At 42.6% G+C, this 26,962-nt stretch overlaps 1 protein-coding gene across 1 annotated transcript in view; it reads right to left on the bottom strand.

Annotated features, from left to right (window-relative positions):
* Nucleotides 1-26,962, bottom strand: part of MYH15 (myosin heavy chain 15) — an 88,080-nt gene that overhangs the window by 7,747 nt on the left and 53,371 nt on the right. Inside the window, exons 27-37 of the mRNA XM_035115695.2 lie at nucleotides 26,733-26,823; nucleotides 23,841-24,230; nucleotides 20,959-21,085; nucleotides 19,352-19,470; nucleotides 18,766-18,962; nucleotides 15,751-16,100; nucleotides 12,221-12,345; nucleotides 5,463-5,578; nucleotides 4,528-4,720; nucleotides 2,875-3,078; nucleotides 1,379-1,504 (exon numbers count right to left, since the gene is read on the bottom strand). Of these exons, the coding sequence (XP_034971586.2) occupies nucleotides 1,379-1,504; nucleotides 2,875-3,078; nucleotides 4,528-4,720; nucleotides 5,463-5,578; nucleotides 12,221-12,345; nucleotides 15,751-16,100; nucleotides 18,766-18,962; nucleotides 19,352-19,470; nucleotides 20,959-21,085; nucleotides 23,841-24,230; nucleotides 26,733-26,823 (2,038 nt within the window). The remainder of the gene's footprint in view (nucleotides 1-1,378; nucleotides 1,505-2,874; nucleotides 3,079-4,527; nucleotides 4,721-5,462; nucleotides 5,579-12,220; nucleotides 12,346-15,750; nucleotides 16,101-18,765; nucleotides 18,963-19,351; nucleotides 19,471-20,958; nucleotides 21,086-23,840; nucleotides 24,231-26,732; nucleotides 26,824-26,962) is intronic.

The following is a 26,962-nucleotide window of genomic DNA, read 5'->3' as shown; positions in this document are numbered from 1 at the left end:
TAACTTCATGTAGTATAATTAAGCACAATGGTATTATGTACGGATATCACTTTGCGTGGACAGGCGGAGTTCCCCAAACCCCCAGGCGACCGCCTGAGCGGAATAAAGACGCAAGACAACATGCTATGGGATTCAAATTGGCCACAACTTTTTTAAGATTCAGATGTAGGGAGACCTTGGCTCAGGCATTGGGCATTATCCTTCCCAGTCCCCAGCCAGGGTTCTGGGAGGCTTTGGGGTTATCCACATGTATGGGGGTTGGGGCTGGCTCTGGAGAACATATGTTCAAGCAGAGAGAACCCACCCACTCCCCACCCCCGTTTGCCGCTGCTGGAAGGGCGAAGCAATGATGGCTATTGGTATGGTCAAGGCTTTCCCCAATACCCTGATCTTGTTGCCGCAAGGGGCTGAGGTCTCTGCCTCACACCCCTCCCTCTAGGAAAATTGCCAAAGAATTCCGCCCAAAGCCTGACACGGCCAAAGTTGTGACATATTGCTACGGGAAAGGTGAAACCTGCCAATGCAGGAAAATTCCTTTCTGGCTCTTCAACAGCAGCCTTGACGTAGCAGCACCTGTGTGCCTGTGGAGAGAAGGTTAACCTCCAAAGAACTTGAACGAGGGTGTGGAGGGTGGGAGAAGCTCTGGAACCAAGTGCTGCTTGGAGGCAAGATTCAAATTCTATTGTGTGATCCGGAAAAATCCCTCCCCTTACCTGGCCATCCCCTGGCAACACCTCCCCAGGCAGGATTGGACACTAGGCTTGGGTAGGCGGAGACCCCTGGCATCCTACCTGGGAAGGCGGTGCCAGCCCCAAACTACCAGGGAGTCGCCTTATGGGATCAGGGGGCTGTGTGCGACCACGCAAAAGTTGCCCCCATTTTATGTGTGGAGCGGTCATTATGATATCCCTACACTTGAGCCATCTTCTAAGCTGCAACTGAGCACATTTGTAATTATTACTAGAGCTGGCAATAGGAAAAATCTGAAACAGACACAGTTAATATTTCAGAGAGGCAAATGCTTCTCCCACCCAATTTAGGAACACCGCTGTTATTCTACCAATTTTCGCCAAATTTCACATCTGGGTTTTTGAAATGTAGTGAAAGCCAATCTGCATGAAGCCATATGGGGAGAAAAGGTCACTTTCACTATAAAAATGCCAAACATTCTTCTAAATTATGACAGATGTTCTAACACATATGACCTCTGAAGGCAACAGATCACCACTGCTAGTGAATCTAAATAAATAAATTTTCACAATCCCTGACTTGCCAGCATGCAAAGCAGTACCGCTACTTGATTCAGAAACGAAAGATCAGCAAACTAGGAAGAATAAAACTGGACATCTGTGCAAGCAGGAAGAAGCTGTCTACTTACATCAGTGATTGCTTTTTTGGCCTTTTCTTCGGCATTCCTGCACTCCTGGATGGCTTCCTCCGCTTCATTTTGCATTTGAGAGATATCAGTCTCCAGCTTCTTCTTCTGGTTGATCAGGCCTGTATTCTTGAGTTTGAAAGGAAGTGGAGAAAGGAAGATCCTTCAGGGACACATGATCATCTTTATCACCTTCTAGGACTAGTGCTACACTGAGGCTATTCACACATTGTACCTGGGGGTGGGTGGGTATAATTCACAAATTATACTTGGGTGCACAAGCAAATGTGTGTCATTAACTACCTTTGTAGTTCCTAGGCAGACAATAGAATTAGAAATATAGAACAAACCAAAAGTATCAGTAATGTCACGTTTTTGCTTTAAAATAGAATCAGAGTGATACCTACCATTGGTCATACTCAGAGTAGACCTAGTGAAATGTGTGGACATGCATCTTAAAGGCATTGATTTAAATGGGTATACTCTGAGTAAGATTAATATTGCCCTCGGTTTTCAGCATCAGAATTTATGAGAGAAATTAATTCAGTAGTGTAGGGATGTCTTTTGCTTTTTACACCTGATGTGGAAAAAAATGACATTTGAAAGCATCCCTCATCAACATTACTCAAATATCCCTTAACCCACTTCTCTGGATAATTAAGCACACAATCAGTATTGGAAGGATACTTTTATGCTAACCTGTGAAGGAGAAAGCTAGAGTGTGATTGAGCCAAAATGATGCCTTTGTAAATCTCATTATTTCCATAAGAAAGAATTACAATTAACAGTTACCTGCTAAAATAATTGGATTCAAAGGTAGCTAATATTGGCTGGATCATGTCCTGATCTCAGTATGGTTGACAACAGCAAAAAGGAACATAATGACTGTGCCAAAACGGCTAATGTTTTACTATCAACTCAGCTGTTTCCTATTGGAAAGTTCTCAGAAGTAGTGGTTGGTGTCATCTTTTTGAAACTTGGACACTGAAAACATTTTTAGCAATAAAGAAAGGCTCCATTTATTGAGAATAGTCCACTCTAAGGTACAGTTCAATCTGAACAATATAGGTAAGGCCAATTTTAAGGCAATGGAACCTGGGTGAATACGCTAAACTCTCCCTTGACAGGGATGAGTCTTTAATGTTATTGCAGCAGAGATTGGGATAAGCGAAGAGTAAAATCATGAAAGAGATCATTTTGACAGAAAGAGCACAATGGGAGGCAAACTAGACAATTTTAAAAGGTGGTAGAAATGTTCAGCAAAGCCATTTTTCTTTTATCTGGAGGCTTTCGACCTATAAATGTGTTAAAATTACTGTTTTGCACTTTAATTCCCCCCCCCCCGAATGAACAATCTTTGTGTACCCTTGTTAATGAAGTTATACCTTGTCTGAAACCTGCATTGCACTGAATCACTACTCGACGTAATAATGTCTGTTTTATGATCTAATGTGATAGGGGGTGTGGCAGGTGAGGGAAACAACGTTTGGCATAACAACCTGGGTGTGCAGAAGGTTCACACGTTCAGTGGCTTCCAGCAGCTCCTGCTCTGCCAATTTACGGCCACGTTCTGTCTGGTCCAGCAGAGCCCTGAGCTCATCCAGCTCGGATTGGAGGAGAGTGTTACGTCGGTCAGTGACTGCCAGCTGCTCTTTGAAGTCTTCATTCAGGTGTGTTGAATCATCAAGCTGTACTTGCAGTTCCTGAAGAAAAACAGCAGCATGCTCACATACTGGGCCCAATGAAGTCAGGCTTTATTCCTGTTATGCAGAGAAGAAATCTTATAGATTGGTTCCCCCATATCGCTGTCTTTCAGGGTTAGGGTTGACTGTACTGCACTGTGCTTAAAATGGAAAGCGTAATGCTGGTGGTCAACAAAAGAGGTTTAAAGACTGTCTCAAGGCAAATCTAAAAAAATGTAGTATAAACATCGACAACTGGGAAACACTGGCCTGCAAGCGCTTCAGTTGGAGAACAGCCTTTACCCAAGGTGTCATGGACTCTGAAGATGCTCAAACACAGGGCGAAAGGGAGAAATGTGCTAAGAGGAAGGCATGCTTGGCAAATCCACACCATGATCAACTGCCACCCAGAACCAATGTCCCCACTGTGGAAGGACGTGTGGATCCAGAATTGGCCTCCACAGTCACTTACGGACTCATTGTTAAAACCGTGTTCATGGAAGACAATCTTACTTGGCTACGAGTGATCGCCAAAGAAGAGGAAGAAGTGCTTTGAAGCCCTGGCAATCAGCTGATGGTTGGAGCTTTAAAGGGCTTTGCAAGCACCCCTAATCTAGGCTAGGAGTGCCTGGAACCCCCTTTCATTTTCCTACTGTGGGTTCACCTGTCCCATATATTTCACTTTTACCATATATGATGTCAGGTATAGGGCAGATGGTCGTGGCTTGGCCAGAATGACCTGGCCGGCCAAATGGGTACACCTGGCAGACTAATCAGGCTGTAGACCTGAGGTTGCCTGGATACCTAGCACAACAAATCCACTTTTCTTTGCTCTTTTTGCTGTTATGAAAGTGATGGTGAACTGCATTGAAATGAATGGAATGGTTAACATGAAGGCATATAAACACCCGAGAACCAAATAAGGATGCTCATTGTTGTGTAATCGCCTTGCAAACAACTCAGAATGAAATCTCAATAAAATCAGCGTGGGGAAGAGGACAGGAAACGGTTAAACACCCTCCCTCATATTCTCCCCACTTTGCAGTTATTCCCCAGAAACCACTTTAGTACTACAAGGGAAAGGTAACTTCTTGTTTGCCTTCTAACCCTAAGTTTGAAGCTGAAGGAGCGTCTCCACCCCCACCATTCAGCGAGAAGTGAAGCTAAAGGGAACCAGGCAGTGGCGCTCACCCTGTGGAATGCCCTCCCAACAGATGTCAAGGAAATAAGCAACTCTCTGACTTTTAGAAGACATCTGAAGGCAGCCCTGTTTAGGGAAGTTTTTAATGTTTGATGTTTTTATCATGTTTTTAAAATTCTGTTGGGAGTCGCCCAGAGTGGCAGGGGAAACCCAGCCTGATGGGTGGGGTATAAATATTATCATGATCATGATCATGATCATTATTTTGAGTGCAATCGCTCAAAATATTTTTTGTTAATGCACTGGTCCCCACAAGCAACAAGAAGTACCTTTATCTGAGCCTGAAGGATGCGTGTGGTCTTTGTTGCCTCAGAGGCATGCCGGTTAGCATGGCTGAGCTGGATTTCCATCTCATTGAGGTCTCCTTCCATCTTCTTCTTCAGTCGGATGGCCTCATTTCTACTCTTGGCTTCCGAATCCAAGGTGGACTGTAACGTTTCTATGGCACGTTGCTGGTTTCTCCTGATTTTGAAATCATGTTATGTAAGCAAATGTGGGCACAGGCTTCTCTTTTCCTAACTTTCGATTTCAAGCAATGCCCTGTGCTCCTAGTGAAATCTACCTTTTCACATATAGGTTTTTAGCATAAAGAGTAAATAGGAAAATCTAGCATTCCTCTCCATTCCCATCTCCAGATCTTCTTACTTCTCTCTGTAAAATCATTTCATTTTGAATCTCTTCCCTGAAATACTCTCAACTGTGAAAGATTCCAGGTTTTTTTTTGTTTATTGCCTCTTGTTTATTAATGTATCTTCTGTCAACATATTGTGCAGACAGTAATTATCAATCAGCCTTAACAACATTCTTGCAAATTAAGACAGCATGTACAGATGGCAAAACAGATACATAAGCAGAAGAAAATTGCCCTCTTCTACATAATGTGTTACTGCCAGGACAAGTTTGAGAAATTCTGATGATTGGTAAGAGACACACAGATCATTTGTGTCTAGTTCTTTAAAAGAAACAAAAAACCTGTGTTGGAGCCAGACTACATTAGGTCCTATTGAATTCCATGGGGCAAGATATTCATGATTCAAGTCCCATTAGTTTAAATTGTATCTAAGTTCAGTTAACCTACTCTGGATACCGAGAAATACTAATACTAGAAAACTTGTTTTCTTTTAGTTCCAACTCTGTTCTTTTTTTAAAAATCACACTTCATATACAACTTGGCTTTATTAACTGCCTTGTGTGCATACTATACCTGAAATTATCAACTTCTTCATCTTTTTCTGCCAGTTTTCTTTCAAAGTCTGCTTTAATTTGGGAAAGTTCCAGTTGAAAACGCAATGTCTTGCTTTCTTCATGTTCCAGAGCCCCCTAAAATATATGTAATGCATGTTAACAGCATAGAGATAATAACTTTGAAATGTGCAGCCTAATCCTACCCTGTTTCTCATATTTTAAGACATACCCATAAAATAAGCCATAGCAGGATTTTTAAGCATTCAAGGAATATAAGCCATACCCCGAAAATAAGACATAGTGATAGGCGCAGCAGCAATGCCGGCCACGGCAAGGAGGAGGAGGAAAAAAATAAGACATCCCTTGAAAATAAGCCATAGTGTGTTTTTTTGAGGAAAAAATAAATATAAGACATGTCTTATAATATGAGAAACACGGTATGCTTAATTGTGCAACGGAACATGGGATCCAATCCTAGTGTCTAAGGACACTTTCTACAGCTGCATGGGTTTATAGGAGTCAGAATCAAGGGATATCAACAGCTATGTGTATCATACCCTAACAGTGCAATCCTATGTACATCTACTCGGAAGTATCTCCCAATGAATTCAGTGAGACTTAACCCAAATGGTCATCTATAGGATTGCACCGCTTCTCTCAGGCAGTGTGTCAGGGACTGGTAGGATGCTCATGAGTGTGCACTGGGGAAGTCTGACTCAGGAGAGAGGAGCAGTGATGGCAAGAGTCAGAAGCAAGGGAAGTTTCAGAGCTATAGGAAGAGGAAGAACAGGTGGGTCAGGCAAGTGAAGGGCTGGTTCCTTCCTCACCCTCTCCTGCACCACTCGCTCCCAGAATCAGGAGCGGGTGGAAGTGAGAAGAGCAGCAGCAGCTTCCACACAGGCACAGTCTCCGGCTGTGTGTGTGCAGCCTGTTGGGGAAAGATACAAAAGCTGATGGAGGGGACATGGCTCCTTGTTGCTGCAACTGCTCCATAGAGCTCAGACCTGGGAATAGCTGCCTAGATGCTAAACTGCCGTGGAGCCTACTGTAACTGTGAGGTTTGATTGACAATATAGAGCTAACTATCTGCCGTGTGCTTTCCTTTGGCTGGGGAGCACTGTTGACCCAGGGCTAGCCCTAGCACTTGCTGTGTGGTTCAGGCGACAGATAAACCTGCCATTGCTGCTGTCTCCACTGCAGTTGCCACCTAGTCACCAATCCACCATGAGGCACTGCTGCTTTTGCAGGGAAGCGGAGCCCAGGCCTACATCTCCTCTTCCTAAGATTGCGGCAATGTGGGTGAGGTGGCCTAGGGTAGCAGAGACCAGGCATCCCCAAACTTCGGCCCTCCAGATGTTTTGGACTACAATTCCCATCATCCCTGACCACTGGTCCTCTTAGCTAGGGAATCATGGAAGTTGTAGGCCAAAACATCTGGAGGGCCGCAGTTTGGGGATGCCTGGCAGAGACTCTTAAATTTTAAATCAGTAATGGGAAGTCTGTGGGTCCCCCCCCCCCAAATGCTATTGGACTACAACTTCTGCCATCTCGGGCCATTAGCTGTGCTGACTGGGGCTTGCTGAAGTCCAACAACACCTGGAGGGCCACAGGTTTCCGTAAACAGTATTCAGCCATAATTTCCACCACTGCGGCAAAGCAGGGGCAGCCCAAGCACTCTCTGGGGCCACCCAGCAAACAATGCTTTGCTCTGATGAAGGACCTCTTTCTTAGAGTTTGACACCGAGGCATGTGGTGATCCCAGTTATCTTAGAAGTGATTCTTATGCTGGTGCCAGCAAGTGTTTGACTAGGTGAGTCTGCATGTTAATGCGGCAGTGGAGGCAGAGGAGGAAGACAGTGGAAACAGCCCACCTCATTCGGTGTAATGTCTTGCACCGACGCTGTTCTCAGGTTAATGAGCATTGGGTAGCAACCAAAGTGATGTCAGAGCAGCTTCATAAGTAACACCAGCACAGCTTTGCCAGAGTATTTTCCTTCAGCAAAGGATGCTCCGGGAACACGCCTTGTGTAAGACACTGCTTGTGTTGTTCTAACATCTACATCAGTGGACTCAGGCGGGGGACTCAAGATGTAAGTTACAGTCTTTCGTTTTATTCCTGCACAAATATCCTCTCTAGCTGACAAGACTTCTTATTGATCCCCTAAAATATCAATAAGAAAGTTCGGTTTTGCTATCAGAAGAATTGATGTAATTTGCTCTTGTTTCAACTTCTATGATATGGGATTTTGTGGCAGGCTCTTAAGAAGTGAGACTGGAAGGAGTAACCCTTCCCCACAGCTACTGTTGTTAAAGTTGGGGGGGGGGGTTATATTAAGTGCATTCACACATTTTGCCTGCAATCCTTCGCATACATACCTGGGATTGCAATCTTATACCTGAGTAGACAGGTATAAGATTGCACTGTCGTGTCTGTTTTGGCCATTGAGTTCATCTCTTTTCCCTCTTCTTGCATAATCTTTTTGCAGAGTTTATATTAAACATGCATAAGAGTTCTCCCTTCCATCAGCTGAGAAGCAAAGAGGCATGGAAGGTGATAAAAAAAGAACAACTTAAGTGGTAAGGCTGGGGGTTTGGGGACTGACACTGAGATAAGTCAAGGAAGAACTTGGCATTTCCGCAGTCTAGGAAGTACAAAAAGACATGGAGATTGGCTGGATTGTGTGTGTTTGTGAATGTAAGAGTGTTGTGGACCTAAATCTATACGGTAAATAAGGCTAATGGGTTATAGGGGCTCTAAGGGCTGTTTAATTCTCTCTCAAAATCCATAAAAATGAAAATCTGTTCTTCTTTGTGTACAGTTTATGCCACCATACTATGCACTAGATAATCATTGCCCTCAATATGAAGATCAGTCAGAGTCTGTGGAGTTCTTGACTATCCGGTCATCAGCAGATGCCATCTGGGAAATCTGTGCCATTCAGTTATTAGCAAAAGCAGTGCAAATGAAGCAACAAGTTTACCTGATTTAAACAACCTGTCAGACAGAATCAAATAAGGTCTTTATATAGTTATTGGATATGGTTTGGCAAATACTGCCTTTAGAAATAAAAGACAGAGGTAATATCTGGCTGAATGCTGTCCAGTATTGCTTTTGGGTTGTGACAAAAGTCAGAGAATTTTGAAACGTTCTATGAAAGATAGAGGTTGTTTTTGTTTTTTACTCCAGGATAATAGCCAGCAAACACACACAAATACATCATGCACTATTTGCATAAGTAATATTTCACTCATGCGCCTCCTAATAAAAACCCATTTGTGCAAGTTGGGAAAGGAGCGGTTTCTACTAAATTAGCATCAAAAGGCAGCCACTTAATATTGGCTGCCTCATATCCTAAGCAAATAATTTGTTCTTGGGTCTCAAATCATGGAAGCAGTAAGGTACATAATTCCTGTACTGAAACTGTTGGTGATCTACAATTGACTCAAACTTTCTACCGGTAATAGTTGGATAATGCTCAGAAGCAATGGCTGTGAACTTCCCCCATCTGGAGTTAGCAAGGGGAAAGATGCATGGCTTAGCCGGGTTCTGATTTCTGTACAATAACTACCACTGCAGAGTAATGGGGCTTTTGGAGAGGGAGAGCAGGATGCTGGTAGAGTTTAGAGGATACGTGGCTTGACTGTATCAGGCCTTTGGAGCTGTTCTCTTTAGCGTGGATGGCCAGGAATAGCAGACAACTGGAGGGGGGGGGAGAACCACCCTCATTAATGATATTGGATGTTCCCAAATGGCTCACAGCTTTCTTTGGTGTTTCCAAGCACCAGTCCCTGGCCCAACGCCACCACCACTACTAATGCACAGCCCCTGCCAAAGACTTGAACCCCAATACTGCCACAACAGAAAAGCAGAAATTATGCATCAGCAATGGCCAGGGGTGGGATGATACCAAGTGCAATCCAAAGAGCTAAAGGGCTGGGAGAATGTCTTGAAAGCATTTCTGCAGTTAATGGAGACCGGCCTCCACAGTCACTTACGGACTCATTGTTAAAACCATGTTTATGGAAGACAATCTTACTTGGCTACGAGTGATCACCAAAGAAGAGGAAGACATAGGATTCGTCAGTTAGTGCGACACACTGCTTAAGACGTGGGGAAGAGCAAAACACTTCCCCTTCCATTTTGTTTACAGGTCTGTGGCCGTGCTGCTTTTAGCACTAATATGCCATGGCACGTTCTAGGGTGATCTGCCAAGGTAAAGCTCTTGAACACACCACAAGCTGATGCATTATGACCAATCAGCTAGAGTATATTCGCAACATATATTATATATAAAAATATAATATATCTATCGTCTATCATGCTTAGCTATTCAAAGCAGTGGAATGAAACATGCTGTTCCTCTGCTTTGATAGCAACACCTTTTTATTTGGAGGGGAAATCCCTGCAAAGTACAAAACAGCCTGCAAGATAAAAAATAATAATATTTTGATAAACATTAAATAGCTTAAGCTAAATCTTATTTTCAAGTATTCCAAACATTTCTAACAGATGAAGAAACGGAACTTTTTTTAAAAAACAACAACCCTAATTATGTGTGATTCTTTAAGGTTAATTCATGAAAATGCCCTTGGTGATATTAAATTATTCCGCAATATAAACAAATCATGTTCCAGTGCATTGAACAAACCTCCAGATATCACAGAAAACGCAGGTGCCAGGTGGGGAAGCCAAAATGTTTCAGGTGCTCAAGAGAATAACTGATGGCTTTTAAGAATATATTCACTCTAGCTTCATAAAAATGAAAGTGATTTGGGGGTATGTTAGCTTTCCGTTCCTCACATTATCCTGATGGCATTGGCTGTATCATAGTAGATATGAGCAGCTTTTTTTCCTCCCTTCAAAAACACACCTGGGAATGAGGCTGATGGATGACTGTAGTTAGCTTGAAACAGTGGCCAGGCATAAAGGAAAATTAAAAGAAATGAGAAGAGAATTCCTAGGCTCTTATTTCAAGGTAAGCCCCTACTCTCCCCCAAAAGGTGTTAGAATTTTGCCTGCACCCAAGAGTCCTCAAATATTCAATCTCATCCTACTTTTGCAGGGAACCAATGATCTCATGATAGTCTTGGGGGCACTGGCGGAGGAAGATGGGGTGGGGGGAGTGCACCGCCCCCGGCAGCACGATCCTGGTGGGGTGCCATTGCGGCTGCCCCCTGCCTGTGCGGGGTGCCACACCCCCTCAGACAGCGCACCACACCCCCAGGCTGTGTGCCACGCCCCTGCAGGCAGCATACCACGCCCCTGGGATGCACGCCAGCCACGCCCCTGCCTTCTCTCCACCCCACCCCCCGGTGGTGGAACATGAAGCTCAGCCACTGCTTGGGGGTACATTGGGCATATCTTTAAATGCATTTTTTAAATCCCATGACTGAGATTCCCATCTCTTTTTAACTAACAGCAGGAGAAGTTAAGTGGAGGCAATTCAGATTGGGAGCATGGTATCGAGGAGAAAGATTTAAAAGTTCCACCAGCCCCATTTTCTTTTCCCAGTGAAACTGCCCCCTCATGCCACTTATTTGAGGCTAACTAGTAGCATTCAACAGTTGTTGTTTTTTAAGGGGGGGGATTTTCAGCAGGCAAATGGCAGGATCAACCCCCCTACATCTGCTCTAAAAAGAGAAAGAGGATCCCAGTTATGAGATTCAAAGCCTTGCTTAACATCACATATAGTTTGATCTTCAAGACCATTTGATTCTCTAGACTGTGTCTGGAAACCAGGAATGGTCAACGACACCATCAAGCTGCAAAACCTTTGCAGTTATGGAGAACATGCTGTACAGCCTCACATTACATCCAGATAGGTCCATCCGTTTGCATATTGCATATAAAATCCAAATGAGAGATGTGATATGAAGTGTAGAATCCCTCTTTCTTACATATGTGTTTGTTTATTATCGTTTTAAAAAAATATTTTTATAGTTTGTTTTGTGTGTGTGTGTGTGTGTGTGTGTGTGTGTGTTCCTTTAATTGCACTGTGCAGGAATAGATAAATATAATAACAATTGAACATGTTTTGGCAGAGTCACCAGGGACCAGAACCTTGCTTTTGGGTACTGCTGCCTACAAGCCATTCCTTGTCCATTGATGCAGCACTCTGTATAGGCTTGCCGTGCTGGCTCATCACCATATGCTAACCAAGGATAGGGTGCCTATGGCGCTCAAAATGTTGTTAGACTACAACTCCCATCATCCATGGCCATTGACCATGTTGACTGGGAACAATGGAACTCAGGATTGGGCAATATCTGGAGGGCTGCGAGTTTCCCATTGCTGCCCCAGAACATGCCCAACACTCCCCTATGGCTATTTATTACAGGGTAAAATAGGTAATGGTGGAAAAGCTACCTTCAGGGAAGCTTGTCTGCCATTCCTGATATACCCAAGGATTTCTAGAATCCATAGCTCAAACGTCTAATCTGATTGGGTTTTCCCCCCAAACTTTTTTTAAACCCACACTAAATTCAAATGGAAACTTCAAATCGTGGAAGTTGAAATCTTTTGAAAAGTATACTGCAACAGCACTTGTACATAGCCTACCTTAGGATCTCTACGTGAAGAGAAGGGGAGGAAGAAATCTAAATCACAATAATATCCCATATAATAACTACTGAATCTTTTTGCCACCCTTTGTTTTCCCCGCCTATGCACATGAAGCAAATCTTGCTTATCCTTTGTTTCCTCTGTTTTTCTTTGGGATGGAAAACTTACAGCGACTCTCTAGAAACCCCATTCCTTGTTCCAAACCTTTGTCTTACCTCAGCTTCTTCCAGGGCTAGCTGGACTTCCGATTTTTCTTGTTCAATCTGCTTCTTCATCTTCTCCACCTCATGAAGGCTCTTGTTTCCTTCACTGATCTGGTCAGTTAGATCTGAAATCTCCTCTGATATTTTTTTTAAAGAAAGAAAGAAAATGAAAGAAAGAAAGAAAGACAGAAAGAAAGACCAAAGCGTCAGAAAGTCCTGAATGTACCAAGTTATCTCTTTTCAATGGCAATTTAAATTTTCCTATCTTGCTGGAGTCTTGCTAAAAACTGAGAAATTTGTGTTTATCTATTTATTTTATATGCAGAATTCATCATGCGAAAGGCTGGACTGGATGAATCCTAAACCGGAATTAAGATTGCCAGAAGAAATATCAACAACCTCATATATGCTGATGACACAACCTTGATAGCAGAAAGTGAGGGTGAAAGAGGACAGCGCAAAATAAGGTCTGAAGCTCAACATAAAAAAAAAATAAGATTATGGCCACTGGCCCCATCACCTCCTGGCAAATAGAAGGGGAATAAATGGAGGCAGTGAGAGATTTTACTTTCTTGGATTCCATGATCACTGCAGATGGTGACAGCAGTCACGAAATTAAAAGATGCCTGCTTCTTGGGAGAAAAGCAATGACAAACCTAGACAGTATCTTAAGAAGCAGAGACATCACCTTGCCCAAAATGTCCATATAGTTAAAGCTATGGTTTTCCCAGTAGTGATGTATGGAAGTGAGAGCTGGACCATAAAGAAGGCTGATCACCGAAGAATTGATGCTTTTGAATTATGGTACTGGAGGAGACTCTTGAGAGTCCCATGGACTGCAAGAAGATCAAACCTATCCATTCTGAAGGAAATCAGCCCTGAGTGCTAACTGGAAGGACAGATCCTGAAGCTGAGGCTCCAATACTTTGGCCACCTCATGAGAAGAGAAGACTCCCTGGGAAAGACCCTGATGTTGGGAAAGATGGAGGGCACAAGGAGAAGTGGACGACTGAGGACGAGATGGTTGGACAGTGTTCTCGAAGCTACGAACATGAGTCTGACCAAACTGCGGGAGGCAGTGGAAGACAGGAGTGCCTGGCGTGCTATGGTGCATGGGGTCATGAAGAGTCGGACACAACTAAACAACTAAACAACAACAACATTTATTTAAAAATTGGTGGGTGCGTGTCATATAGAACCATCAAATTTATTAAACAGGCTTAGAAATGAAAGCTATTGACTGCATCTGAAGATCACATAAGTTAAAATACATTCATTGCCCTGCTTTTTTGGGAATATTTGTAAGATATTTTTTTAATGGATAATGTATTCTGTATGTACTTACTCTGAGGCTTATTTTTGCTTTGTGATGTGTGTATTGGTATGAGTGTGTGCATGCTCTAGGCCTACTTGGCCAAAGAACAATGAAATATTTCATATATTTATGTTTTTTAATGATAAAAAGTGATAATGATAACAATACAACCAGTCCTCTAGAACTGGGTTTTGACCTCCTTCCTCTATGGTTCCCAGCTCCTGAAAACAGAGGTGAAAACTCTTATTCGACACAGCTGAAATCAGGGAAAGCTACATGGCTACATTTTCATCCTGACAGAACCGCTTAGAGCAAACATTGATTGGTTGGCTCCAGCTCTGGCAGTTCTGTTCACAGTTGCAGACAAAACAGGATGCATGCCAATCGACTGGAGCAGGGTAATTGCGGTGCCAATCTTTAAAAGGGGGCTTAGAAATGATCCAGCCAATTCCTGCCAGTAAGTCTTCTTAGTATATTATAAGCTAAACACTTATACAATAAATGAATTGACTAGATAGAAGCACAAAGTATATTATTTAATGAAGGAGCTGGCTTTAGACAAGGCCAGTGATCTTATATCATTGCTGTCTACTACTCCATTCAGTTGAGAAGTATATTCAAACAAGGGCCAATTGACCTGAAATCTGCTCTTGCTTCTTGCTACAGTGGCCTGTGAAATTTAGTGGGATAAACGGACAGTTACCAGTACTCCACTCCAGGCTTGTTGTGGGATGAATGGCCATCATACCACTCCATCCAGCACTTTTCAGGGACTCAGACAGGGGTGCACACTGCCACCAATTATTTTTAAAATGTGTTTATTAAGATCCAGTGTCTCCTCTTGCAGTTGTCGATTCTTATCCTCCTGATTTTGTAAGTCCTGTTATATAATGGCAATACTGTCTTGCTCTCAAAAAATCTGCTGAGTCCGGAAAGGCTGTTGCAAATCTCATTAAGCTCATTGTATTAATGAATGGCTTGTAATTATCATTAAGATAGACTCTATCTGGCAGAGGGGGAAAGATCCTCCAAGCTCAGTTCAAACGGCTTCCTTAAAGTTAGGGAATATTTTGAACAATCACATGCTATTTTATTATAAAATGGTCAATATGCAGTCGTTATTAAAGAACATTTTCTGTGGAAGGACAAAATATTGAATACATTGTGTCAATGTATTTCAGTTTAGTATATAAAACAGCATTAACATGGGTCACAGAAGAGGCAATGAGAAGACATTCAGGTTTACTTATGCACATCCCGGTCCCATCCACATGTAAATCATGGCTGGATATCTTATGGGATATTGAAATGGACTCATGGGTGAGAACAGCTGTGCCTTCCATCCTACACTGCCTCACATTTTAATTACGGTTACAGGTAGGTAGCCGTGTTGGTCTGGATCGAAGTAAAATAAAAAAATTCCTTCAGTAGCACCTTAAAGACCAACTAAGTTTTTATTTTGGTATGAGCTTTCGTGTGCATGCACTCCCATTCATCCACTCCCATTCATCATCGCTATCATATCTGGTCACCACCCTCTCACCCACCAAGGAAAATTAAGGTTGCCCATGCCTGCTTTAAGTGAACCACTTCATATGCTTCTGAATACCAGTTGCTGGAAGCCACAGGAGAGGATAGTGCTCCAGTGCTCGGTCCTGCTTAGGCAAGTGGTTGGTCACTTTGAGAACAGTGTGCATCCACTCCCATTCATCATCGCTATCATATCTGGTCACCACCCTCTCACCCACCAAGGAAAATTAAGGTTGCCCATGCCTGCTTTAAGTGAACCACTTCATATGCTTCTGAATACCAGTTGCTGGAAGCCACAGGAGAGGATAGTGCTCCAGTGCTCGGTCCTGCTTAGGCAAGTGGTTGGTCACTTTGAGAACAGGATGCTGGAATAAATGGGTCATTGACCTCGTTTTATGTTCTTACAACTACATCTATATCGCCAATCTTTGAAATAGCAGGAGGATCTGATACCAGCTGGTCTCACTGGAGAAAAGCTAGGTTCTTAGACTAATGACAAAAGGCATCTTGCCCCAATATATCTCTCAGTCCTCAGAGCAAAAATATTTTATGATGTAGAGACTGTTTCTTTGCCTTGTTTGTCTAGCGCAATGGTGAAGCTAAACCGCTAGGACTCATTTCTTTCACCTTCTGGCTTCTCCCTCTGCTCCCCGATTCAACTCACTTGACTGTCCCACATCTCAAGTGAAGGACTTACCTTGGAGATTCTTGTTTTCCCTCTTCAAGGTCTCCAGATTGTCCATGCTCTCTTCATATGCATTCTTCAGCTTAAATAATTCTGTGCTGAGGCTTCGGGCTTCCTTCTGAGCACCTTCAAGCTCTGATTGGGACTCCTCATACTTTTGTTTCCACTCACTAAGGATCTTGTCAAAATTGCGCTGCTTCTTGTCCAAGGACCCTGCTGCTGCATTGGACTTTTCCAGATCAATCATCATGTCCTCCAGCTCATTCTGCAACCTGTGCTTTGTCTTCTCCAGAGAAGAGCATTTGGCATTGGCCGCCTCGATGGCTTCCTCAGCCTCTTGGAGGCGAGCTGCCAACTTTTTCCTAACAGAACAGGTACATGGTAAAATCACCCACAATGAAAAGGCTCTTAATATTACCAAAATCAAAACAGTGTGAATTTCCCTTTGTGTGGCATTGTTATTTGCTACATTAAACCAGGCATGTCCAAAGTGCGCTTCGGGGGCCTAATTCAGACCTAATTCAGCCCCCTTGACAGTAAAAATCCTTTAAAAAAGCTCAACAACTTTGGAGGAAAATTTATAAATAAAGCTCAACAGCTGGGGGTTAAATCCTAAAAAAAGTTCAACAACTTTGGTCGGCCCTCACACATGTTCACTTCATCAAATCTGGCCCTCTTTGGAAAAAAGTTTGGGCACCCCTGATTAAGCAGTCAGAGTGGCTTACAACTTAAAATAGCAGTTTACAGCTTAAGATGCCTGGTATAAAAAGGAAAAGGAAGGGGGTGTAAAGGATGAAACTAAGCAAATTTCATGTTTCCTTTTATTATTATTGAGCATTCTTATATACCGCTTTGTGTAAAACAGGATAACCACCTCCAAGCAGTGTACATTGAAACCAAGAATACCATAGGGACCACACCCATGCACACGCAAGATGAAGAATACAGTTAAAACCCACCAATAAAATAAAATCATGCTATATTATGAAGCTACATTGTGAAACTGCCAGAGACAGTTCTGGGTCAAGAGGAATCAGATGGCCATTGGCCCTAGCCAAGCCAACAGAGGGGGTCTTGCTGTTTTATCTGTGCTTCTCATGCAGCCAAGAGGAATGAAAACTGGTAAGACATTTCAAGGAAGGGAGGAGCCAAAGGCAAGCTGATGGAGAGGGTTTTGCTGTCTCATCTCTGCCTCCAATGCAGTCAAGCAGAAGAAGAATTGATGAGACATTTCTGGGAAGAGAAGAGCCAAATAGCAGTTGGGCCTAGCTACCCTTTGAAAGGGACCTCACACTTCAGCGGGAGTGTGTGCCACAGATCAGGAAAGGTGCCATGAGGATGTCACCTTGGTTAATGAGCAGAGTTAAAGAAAGTATTAGAGGCGAGAAGGCTTCCTTCAAAAAAATAAATGGAAGCCTTGTCCAAATGAAGAGAACGAAAAGGGTCACAAATTTTGGTGAAACAAAGTGCAAGTGGACAGTTAGGGAGGCTAAAAAAAATTGGGCCCATTGCTAAAAAAAACATTGAATTTGACAAAATAAAGTTCTTTAAGACAGGAGTGCCTGGCGTGCTATGGTCCATGGGGTCACGAAGAGTCAGACACGACTAAACGACTAAACAACAACAAAGTTCTTTAAATAAATTTGCAGTGGAAGACTGTCTAACAAGGTAGCTGAATGCTTGGATGACAAGGGAATCAAAGGTGTACTAAAGGAGGATTAGGAGAGAAAATGAAATAATTCTTTGCATCTGTCTTCACAATGAAAGATATAGGGTGATCCCAATACCTAAACTAACCTTTGCTGGAAAGGAGTCTGAGGAACTGAGGTGGATAGCGGTGATGAGGGATGAATTATCAGACAAAATAGAAACTGAGAAATTACCAGCTTCAGATGGCATCCACCTGAAAGTTTCCAAAGAACTCAAAGGTGAACTTGATGATCTTCTAACAAAAACATGAAACTTGTCCCTCAGATCAATCTCCATACCTGAGGACTGGAAAGTAGTCAATGTAACATTATTATTTTTTAAGGGATCTGGGGGGATCCTGGAAATTACAGGGCTGATGGCTTAATGTGTGGCCTGGGAAAACTGGTGGAAAGTATTGTGAAAGATAAAATAACAAAAAAAAGAGCCAGCATGGCTTCTGCAAGGGGAAGTCCTGTCTCACAAACCTATTTGGGTTCTTTGAGAGTGTCAAAAAGTGTATAGGTAGAGGCAGTCCAGTTGATATAGTGTACCTGGACTTTCAAAAAACTTTCAACAAGGTACCTCACCAAAGATTCCTAAATCAAAAAATAAGAGAAGAGATCCTCTTGTGGATCAGGGATTGGTTAAGCAGCAGGAGAGTAGGAATAAATGGACAGATGGAGAGATGTAGAAACTAGAGTCCCCCAAGAATCAATATTGGGACCTGTGCCTTTCAACTTGTTCATAATCAGTCTAGAGTTAGGAGCAAGTGGTAAAGTGGCCAGGTTTGCTGATGACATGAAATTGCTCAGAGTTGTTAAAACAAGAAGAAACCATGAAGAGCAACACAAGGAGATCGCCAAACTGAGTGAATGGGTGGTAAAATGGTAAATGAAATTTCATGGAGATCTGAAAGATAGCAGTGACAGGGCAAGGGATAAATGTCTAGAGAGAGAGTTCTTTAACTGGGGCACCACACACAGCCACACGCCTTACCACCCAAGGCAGGGATGCCTTAGATGAATTTCTCAAGTACTGAGCAGGCTCACATTGGTTTTCCTGATCATTCTGGATTACTGACATGATTGCAACAGGAAGCCATAAGAAATAAGACGTTGATATGTTTGGATTGTAATTTATATTCACATCTGACCTGGATGCTTTAGCCGAGGATCCTGCATTGCGGGGGATTGGACTAAATGACCCTTGGGTCCCTTCCGGGTCTAAGATTCTCTGATCTCACTGCATTGAACTGCATGCAGTCTGTGATCTAGAATGTAACAGTTTAAAACAAGAATACACATGGAAACATAGGATGGCATCTCTTATATATCTTACTTGGCATCTTCTAGCTCCTCAGTCCTTTGAATAGCATCGGTTTCATATTTAGTTCTCCACTGTGCCACTTCCGCATTCCCCTTGGAGAGTGCCCTCTGAAGCTCTGCCTTGGCTTCTTGCTCCTCCTCAAATTGCTCCCGTAGGAGGTCACAGTCATGGCGGGCAGCTTGCAAAGCATGGGCGAGGGCATTCTTTGACTGTAGGAGGGGGGGGGGAGCTGTAGTTAGCACATTCAGCTGTGGACAAAGCAGCTACTACAAGCACTGAAACTCATTCTGATGGTGGGTTCGCCATCTGGAAATTTCTCCCTTTCCAAACTCCGTACTCCTATTTCTTCCATCACACTGTCTCAACCTTTAATAGCAACCACAGCACTTCCCAGTCATACTATTGTATCCCCAGAATTCTGTATTTCATCGATATCTCCAGACTGAGGCACATCCTCAGCTTATGCAATTAAGTGCCATTCCACTGCACTTACTTGAGCACATGCAGTCCTATACCTGCTTCAGGGCAATACCTTAAAACCGAGCCGTCATTTCAAGCTGAGTCAGAATCATGTTGGGAGCCTCAATCAAAGCATTACCTTGGTCTCTTCCTCCAGCTGCCTTTTAAGCTCCTCTATTTGCTGAGTGAAAGACAACTTCCCTCGGGAAAGTTGGTTTATAAGTGATTCTTTCTCTTCCAGCTGTCTTGTAAATTCACCTGCCGGAGGGTAGCACAAAAAAAGATGATGAGCATCAGCTTTCCAGGACAAGGGAGGAGGAGGGCAAGGGCTGTGCTTCCAGAGGAAGATATTCCCAGGAGTTCTGAATAATTGAAAGCAACCTGTGACCCTTTTGCCCTTCAAGCATACAGGGGTGGCTTGATAAAGTAGACGGGGGATTTTGTGGCATTGGACATAATTAGCTAGGTCCACATTTTTCCTAAGCCAGCATTACAGGAGACATCCTAAGAAGTCCTCTGGACACAGTCAAAGGAACTGGGGAAACCGTAGCATTTGATGATGGACTTGAAACATGCATGGGAGAGTCCCGCTGATCACAATATTAAAGTGCTCGTATGCTATGCTGAACACACTACTGTAACATGCTCTGTGCAGGGCTGCCATTGAAAACCATTCAGAAACTTCATTTGGTGCAGAATACCGCTGCTAAAATCTTGGCTGTTGGGGTCATGTGATTCCCTTTTATTCTATCAGCTGCACGGGCTCCCAGTCAATCTTCTAGGGCCGTTTACTGTGCAGTCAACTGTATTCCCTGTGCTGAGTCTTTAATCCACGTTCACATGACTTTATCCAAACTGCATCCTGTACTTTGTTATAAAATACTACTGTCTGATGTGTTGTTTCTCAAACCAGCTTCATGCCAATCGGAGTCTTTGAGCCATTCCTAATTCATGGGGTGAACACCTTTGCATAGGGTAAAAAACATCCCATCCCCTCAATGTTTGGGAAAAGATCACAGAAAGCTGTTATTGCAAGCTGAACCGGAATGAGTCCTTGGTGGGCAATGGACGGAGTGTTGTGGAAAGACAAGTGAATTTTGCATCAGGAAATTCCTACTGAGCATCCAATATAAATCAACAGCAGCAGTAAAGGTTGGGAGTCAATCTGATAAATGTTGTATAGCCATGAAACTGGTCCTCCCTCTTCTCCCATGTTTCATCACTTGGACAGGAATATAAGAAGAGGACAGAAAACTAGATGGAAAGGGAAAAGCAATTGACCAGGAGATGAAAGGAATCTGCTCTTATGTAGGGGAAAGGGAGAAGACAGAAACATGAGTTCCTCATGAAAATATTGCACATGTGCAATTATGTGGGGATGTGCAGATCAGTGTATTTCTGATATACATATTTCTGATAAGTTTTAAAAAGAACAAAAAGTATGAAACTTAAAAATGTGTGTTCACCATATTTCTGGCAGTACTTTATGTATATTGTGTGTGTGTGTGTGTGTGTGTGTGTGTGTGTGTGTGTAGTATAAAATTTCTCACAAAATTTGGAGAAATACAGTATCCAAATGATAATTGCACTTCATTCCACACAGTGGTTCAGTGAGTGCAAATCAGTTTGTTCTGCAATCACATAAAGATGCGGACTGAATTAAGTCTTCAAGCATCTCTCCTGACTCATATAAGGTGTTGCCATGCTCACACTTCCTGTGGCTATAATAGCGTTTGCCCAACCTACCGTTTTCCGTTTGCAGCTTCCCTTTTTGGGCAGTGAGGTCACTCACCACACGAGTCATCTCATCCACTTTAGTTTTTGCCTCATTGAGATGGTCTTCCAGAGTACGACAGAGTTTTTCTGCATTTGCCTAATGTGGTTGGAACAAAGGTAATCAAACACCATCCCAATCAACATTAGGGCCACAATTTCTGTGCAAATTATAAAATATGGTTTACAAAATTTGCAAAAATGAAAAGGACCCACCACCAATTATAATTAGAAAAAGAGAAATAGCTGCAATGATATTTTTTTAAAGTATTTTTATATGCATATACCAAATATTCAGTTTACTGGGAGGAATAATAAAAACATATTCCTTTAAAATAATTAATTGTGTCCAACAGTTTTGAAGTGCAGTAAGACTTACATAATTTTGCACACAAGACTATGACAACCTTTTGTCTTTATCACATACATACTCACCAGTTTGCTTCAGCCATATTATATATTTTGACAAGAAGAACATTATTTTCTGTTGTTAATATCTTACTGGAGTCATACAAAAGCAAAAGCACACTGAGCTACTATATGATTGTTGTTTGCACTGAGAGTCTTGTGGCACCTTAAAGATGGAGAAATTTATTATGACATAAACTTTTGTGGACCAGAGTTCACTTCATCAGCTGCAATGTTTCCTGTAGGCCACAAAAGCTTATGCCATATGAAATTTGTTAGTGCTTAAGGTGCCACAAAAATCTTTGTCATTTTGCTGCAAAAGAGCACAGCTACTCCTCTAGTAGAAATCATTACATGACAGTGTGTGGCAAATGGAAGGGGATCAATCATGTAATTAATAACAGCTCTGAATTATTGAACTGAATTGATGTGATGGAAAAAAGTTCACACTGAAAATTACACATCTGTGAGCCATAAACACATCCTTCTTAAGAGATTCCTTAAGAGTTGCTTGGGAGTTAAATATCCCCAGAGGAGTATTATTCAATTGCTCTGTATATCATTTATCAAACCTACGTATGATGAGAGCTTTCTAAAGATCATAATGTGGAAAAAAACATACTCCACCGCCAAAATCAGAAAGTATACTAGTTTAGCATTCTGTATGAGAAAAGTGTGATCTGCAAAGCCATCATAAATCTATCAGAATACCTATGAATGGAGGACGCAAAAGCTTACATGCTATTTTGTGATATTTTGGTTGGCCTAATAAATATATTGCCCTAATATGGATGTTGACATTTATTAATAGCGATGCACTATGGTTTGCCATAAAGCTAGTACCAAGTACAACTTAAGGAGTTTTAGAAATGATTACAAGATGATACGTGGAGAAAATTTAGGAAACCCCAGTGTCTGATTCAACATAGTGACTATCCTAGAGTAGTAAGGCATAGTAAGATGAGCAAAAGTAAAGTATATAATTCATTTAAGAAGTTAAAATGGACACTTGAAGGCTAACAAGTTAGGCAAGCATGATTCTCAGAGAAGGCGGGCACTCAAGAGAGAAACTTATTGTTATCAGTTTGTGGTGGGATCAGACTCCCCTAAAAGAGTTCGAATTTCAGCAAATCCCTAAATTCCTAGATCAAGCAAAGGTTGGAAATAATTCACTTGGCCAGCTTCCTCATGAGGTAACCACTTAATAATGGCTGAGTCTTTAACCCAACCAAAGGTACCAGATAGGTCATGTGGAGATTCAATGCCAGACATCCAAATGGGTAAAGCCCCTCCCCGGGCTCTGATTTTAGTTAATAAGACAAAAGGCTAGTGTTAGGGGTTTTTTAAGGATGGCAGTTAGTAATGATGTACTAGCAACCTCTTCATTGTAGGCTCCAGTCCTATATATGTGTAAATAAGGCATATATCATAAAAAACCCACTTCAGTGTCTGCTGTGCCTCTTTTCTGAAAGGAAACACAAACCCTTGGTAAGTGCCTGGACCCCTGGAATCTCACACTGCTCAGAGATTGGCATAAGGTGTAACAATATTTTGCCATTGCATCTCCATACACTCTGTACTTCCTAGAATCAGAATTGGAAGAGACCACAAGGGCCATCCAGTCCAACCCCCTGCCAAGCAGGAAACACCATCAAAGCATTCCTGACATATGGCCGTCAAGCCTCTACTTAAAGACCTCCAATGGAGGAGACTCCACCACACTCCTTGGCAGCAAATTCCACTGCCGAACAGCTCTTACTGTCAGGCAGTTCTTCCTAATGTTTAGGTGGAATCTTCTTTCTTGTAGTTTGAAGAACTACAAGAACTACTCTCTTACTCCTTCCTGTGATTCTCTATTGTCTGCTTTACATTTGCAAATTCTTGGATTGAAAGGTTTCCCCTTCTGAGAGCAAAATGTTCTTCTGCTTGTATCCGGGAGTTACTGATCCCCCTGGCTACAGCTCTCCCCCCAGCAACCCCCTGAAAAGCTGTTCCAGCAGATCAAGAGACCCTCCGCTGTGTGACTGACACATAATGTGGCAGGAGGGCTCAGCCAGGAAAGAAAATCAATGACATCCCCACAAGAACAGAGAGATTTTTGGATCCAACCATTTGTTATATTTTGCTCCATTGTTTAACGCACTTGGCATTTCTGTGTGGCCTTTTCTAAATGCATACCTGATGTATTGCATGAACATTGTTTGCAGCTATTCAAAGAATGCAACTCCCCTAAGAAATGAGTGGACGTGACTAACTTGGCTCTATTCATTTCAGCGAGCCTACTCCCAACAGAACTTGGCTGGACAAAGCCTCCTATTTTTGATTTGCTGATCAGACTTTGAGGAACTGAATGGGTTTTAGATTTGGTTGTAGCTAATCCAGGTCAGCTTGAAAATACACCAATCTCCATCTGGTCTGTCTTCACAGTAAACCCCAGAGATTTTTACCTTTCCCTTGATCATTTGCTCCATAGTGGAAGACAGATCGTCCACTTCCAACTTCAGCTCGCTCTTCTCTTTCTCCAGCTTTTGTTTGACGCGCTGCAGGTTGTCCACTTGTTCCCCAAGCTCTGCCATGCTGTCTGCGTGCTTCTTCCTGAGTGTAGCTGCGGTTGCCTCGTAGTGCAGCGTGGCCTCTTCAAGGTCTCGCCGCAGCTTCAGAAACTCGGCCTCCCGCTTCTTGTTCATCTCCAGCTGTGCCGCAGTGGCTCCCCCAGCCTCTTCCAGCCGCTCACTCAGCTCTTCCAGCTCTCGGGCCAGGTCTGATCTTTGCTTCTCCACTTTTGCCCGGGCAGCTCGTTCTGCTTCTAGCTCTTCCTCGAGTTCCTCTATGCGGGCCTATCAGACAGAGAAGCATGTGAGCATAACAGCACAGCCCTAGACACCACAGTGCCTCCATCTTAAGACCTTGGAAGTAACCTTTGTGATAACTCCGAAACCCTCAAATTCATGTTTTAATCATCTGGAGAAATGTTCTCTGCCATCTTTACAAGACATCAGACACCCAGGCTGCAGTCCTACTTACACTTACCTCCGTTGCCCATTGGGAACTACTTCCAACTAATATTGTGCAGGATTGCTCCAACAGTATAACAAAATAGACATTTTTAAAAGCAAGATAATATTTGAAGTGGAGTATTCCATTACAAAGAGTGTCCCCTGCCACTTTAAAATTATGAGTAGGGGGGGGTGAAATATAGGGTAACAGCAAACATTTGTGGTCCCTTTCTGTAATTCACCTCTGTACTAGAACTGTCAAAACTGGTTAGTCACACATTCTGCCTCTGGGCAGCAAGCAAGTTGCAGAATTATTAATGCCACATCCCACCCCCTCCAGAGGGAAGAAAGAGCAACTTTGGCAGCTGCAAAACCAAGGAGGTCATAGAACCTCCATAGATCAGCAGCCAAAGGGACTGTTTTTATTCTTGACAGAGTTTCTTACTTCTGTGCAAACTTCGTTGCCAGTGTTAACACATCACTTCAATTCACATTGTCTTCCTCTGAGGTGTATTCTGTTCTTTTACAGACTCGCAAGCCCCTAGATGCTTGTAACCAAGGACAATACAGTCAGAGGCGAATGTTCCCTTTCCATTAAGGATATCCTACCTAGAAGCCAATTTCCCTCTTCTGCTTCCAACCCTTTCTTCTTAAATATCTTTCCTTCAAATGTGTCTCTTATTATCTTTCCCAACCACCAATTCAACAAGGCACCTTCTGTTATTAGGATTCTTGTTGCTCAAGAATGGAATTTCATTTAAGCCTGCTTGTGATCAATGGTTTCACCCTCAAAATCCAGCACAACAAGCCCTGTGAAGATGTTCAGTGACACAAACTGAGAAGGGGAGAGAGCAGACTTGTGCCCACTCACAGCTTATACACTAGGGATGGGAAATCTGAGGACCTCCAGATAATGTTTGGCCACAACTCCCCTCTTCCCCAAGCCTGACTATGAACTGGGACTGGTAGGAGTTGGAATCTAACAATATTTGGAAGGACCTAGGCTCCACATCCTTGCTCTACATGTTTACCCGAAGGTCTGAAAAGAGCCAGTATGCATAAACAATGCACACACATAGCCATAGCTGCCAAGTCTCCCGTATTTCCCGGGAAACCCCCGTTTTTCCAGCCATTTCCCGCTGGCAGCCCAGATTTTAAAAACCCCTGTAAAACCCCCGGATTCTTACCAGCCCTGGGAGGCTCCTTCTGTGCATGTCTGGAGTCTCTGGACATGCGCAGAAGCGATTTCTGGCACTGCGGCCATTTTGGAAATGGGCAGAGCATGCGTAGAAGCAACTTCCGGTGTCGCTCTGCCCAGTTCCAAATGGCCGATCCCGGATTTTTCAATCTGGAAGTTGGCACCTATGTACATAGCCCCCAGCTGCTCTCCACAGAGCATCTTATACATTTTATTTTCTGTGTTTGTGTAGATTTGGTTTTAATTTTTTAACCTTTTCCGAGCCTTCAAAATAGGTTAAGAAACAAAAAAATAGAAAAAGCCAAATCATATGCCTAAAAATCTTTCTCTTCCTCCTCATTCTTTACATAACATAGCTCTTCACATGACACGTAACAAAGTTATAAAATGTGCTAGTTTTTTAATCCTCATGAAAATTCATCAGAATATTGTTGCGAATTTCTCCGAAAAAAACCCATTCTTATACAGTATGCAGTTTTGACTGGTCTACATCTTTTGCAAGGATTCCTCTAATAGAATGAATTGTTGTGTTTTACTTTCACTAATATATTCATGTTTATGCACACTTTCACCTAATAAGACACATTTTTGTAAACACTGGTTGAAGAACTGCATCAGAAAATTCAGAGAAGTGTGAATTTTGAAGGACGGCTGTGTTTCGGTTCTCATACTGTTTGGGAATATGCAAATTAGGTAGGTCCACCTTCCAATGCTCAGTTAATTTAATTTCTCCGCCATCTATAGTAAGTAAAACTTTAATACGGTCAAATACCAGCAAAAACCGCCATCTATAGTCACTGGCTGTTGGTTCTGGTAGCTAAGTGATAGCTACAGATTTGGTGGTAATATGCCACTGAATACCAGAACCAGATGCTGGGAAGGAGGAGGCCAAACAATGGGAGAAAGCTGTCATCTTCAATCCCTGCTTTCAAGATTTCCCTGAGCTGTTCACTCTGGAAAACAGGGTGATGAATGAGATGGATGTCTAATCTGATCCAGCAGAGATTTTCTTGTGACCTTAAAATATTTCTAATAACCTGGAATTCAGATCAAATGGGATTACAGCCTGTAGAAAGCCCAGGGCTTTCTTACAATACAATGTCCAGTATATCCAGTACTGAGAGAAACTGAACAGGGGTAATTACCTGAAGCTCTTTTATCTTCTTTTGGAGCTGCATCACTATGGCCTGCTCATCCTCAATCTTGGAGCTCATCTGACTGATTTCAAATTCTTTCCTATTAATGCAATAGATTGGGGTTGAGTACAATGGAGTAATTAGTTGGTCGCTTTTAAGCAGAAATGCCACCTCAGAACAAACAATGACTATAGCCCTATTCAGGTTGTTATGTACTGAGCTGAATCCTAGAACAATAG

Source organism: Zootoca vivipara, chromosome 4 (genome assembly GCF_963506605.1).
Source record: "Zootoca vivipara chromosome 4, rZooViv1.1, whole genome shotgun sequence".
Classification (NCBI taxonomy): domain Eukaryota; kingdom Metazoa; phylum Chordata; class Lepidosauria; order Squamata; family Lacertidae; genus Zootoca; species Zootoca vivipara.
The sequence above is the reverse complement of the archived record's forward strand: the minus strand, read 5'-3'. Positions and strand labels throughout refer to the sequence as shown.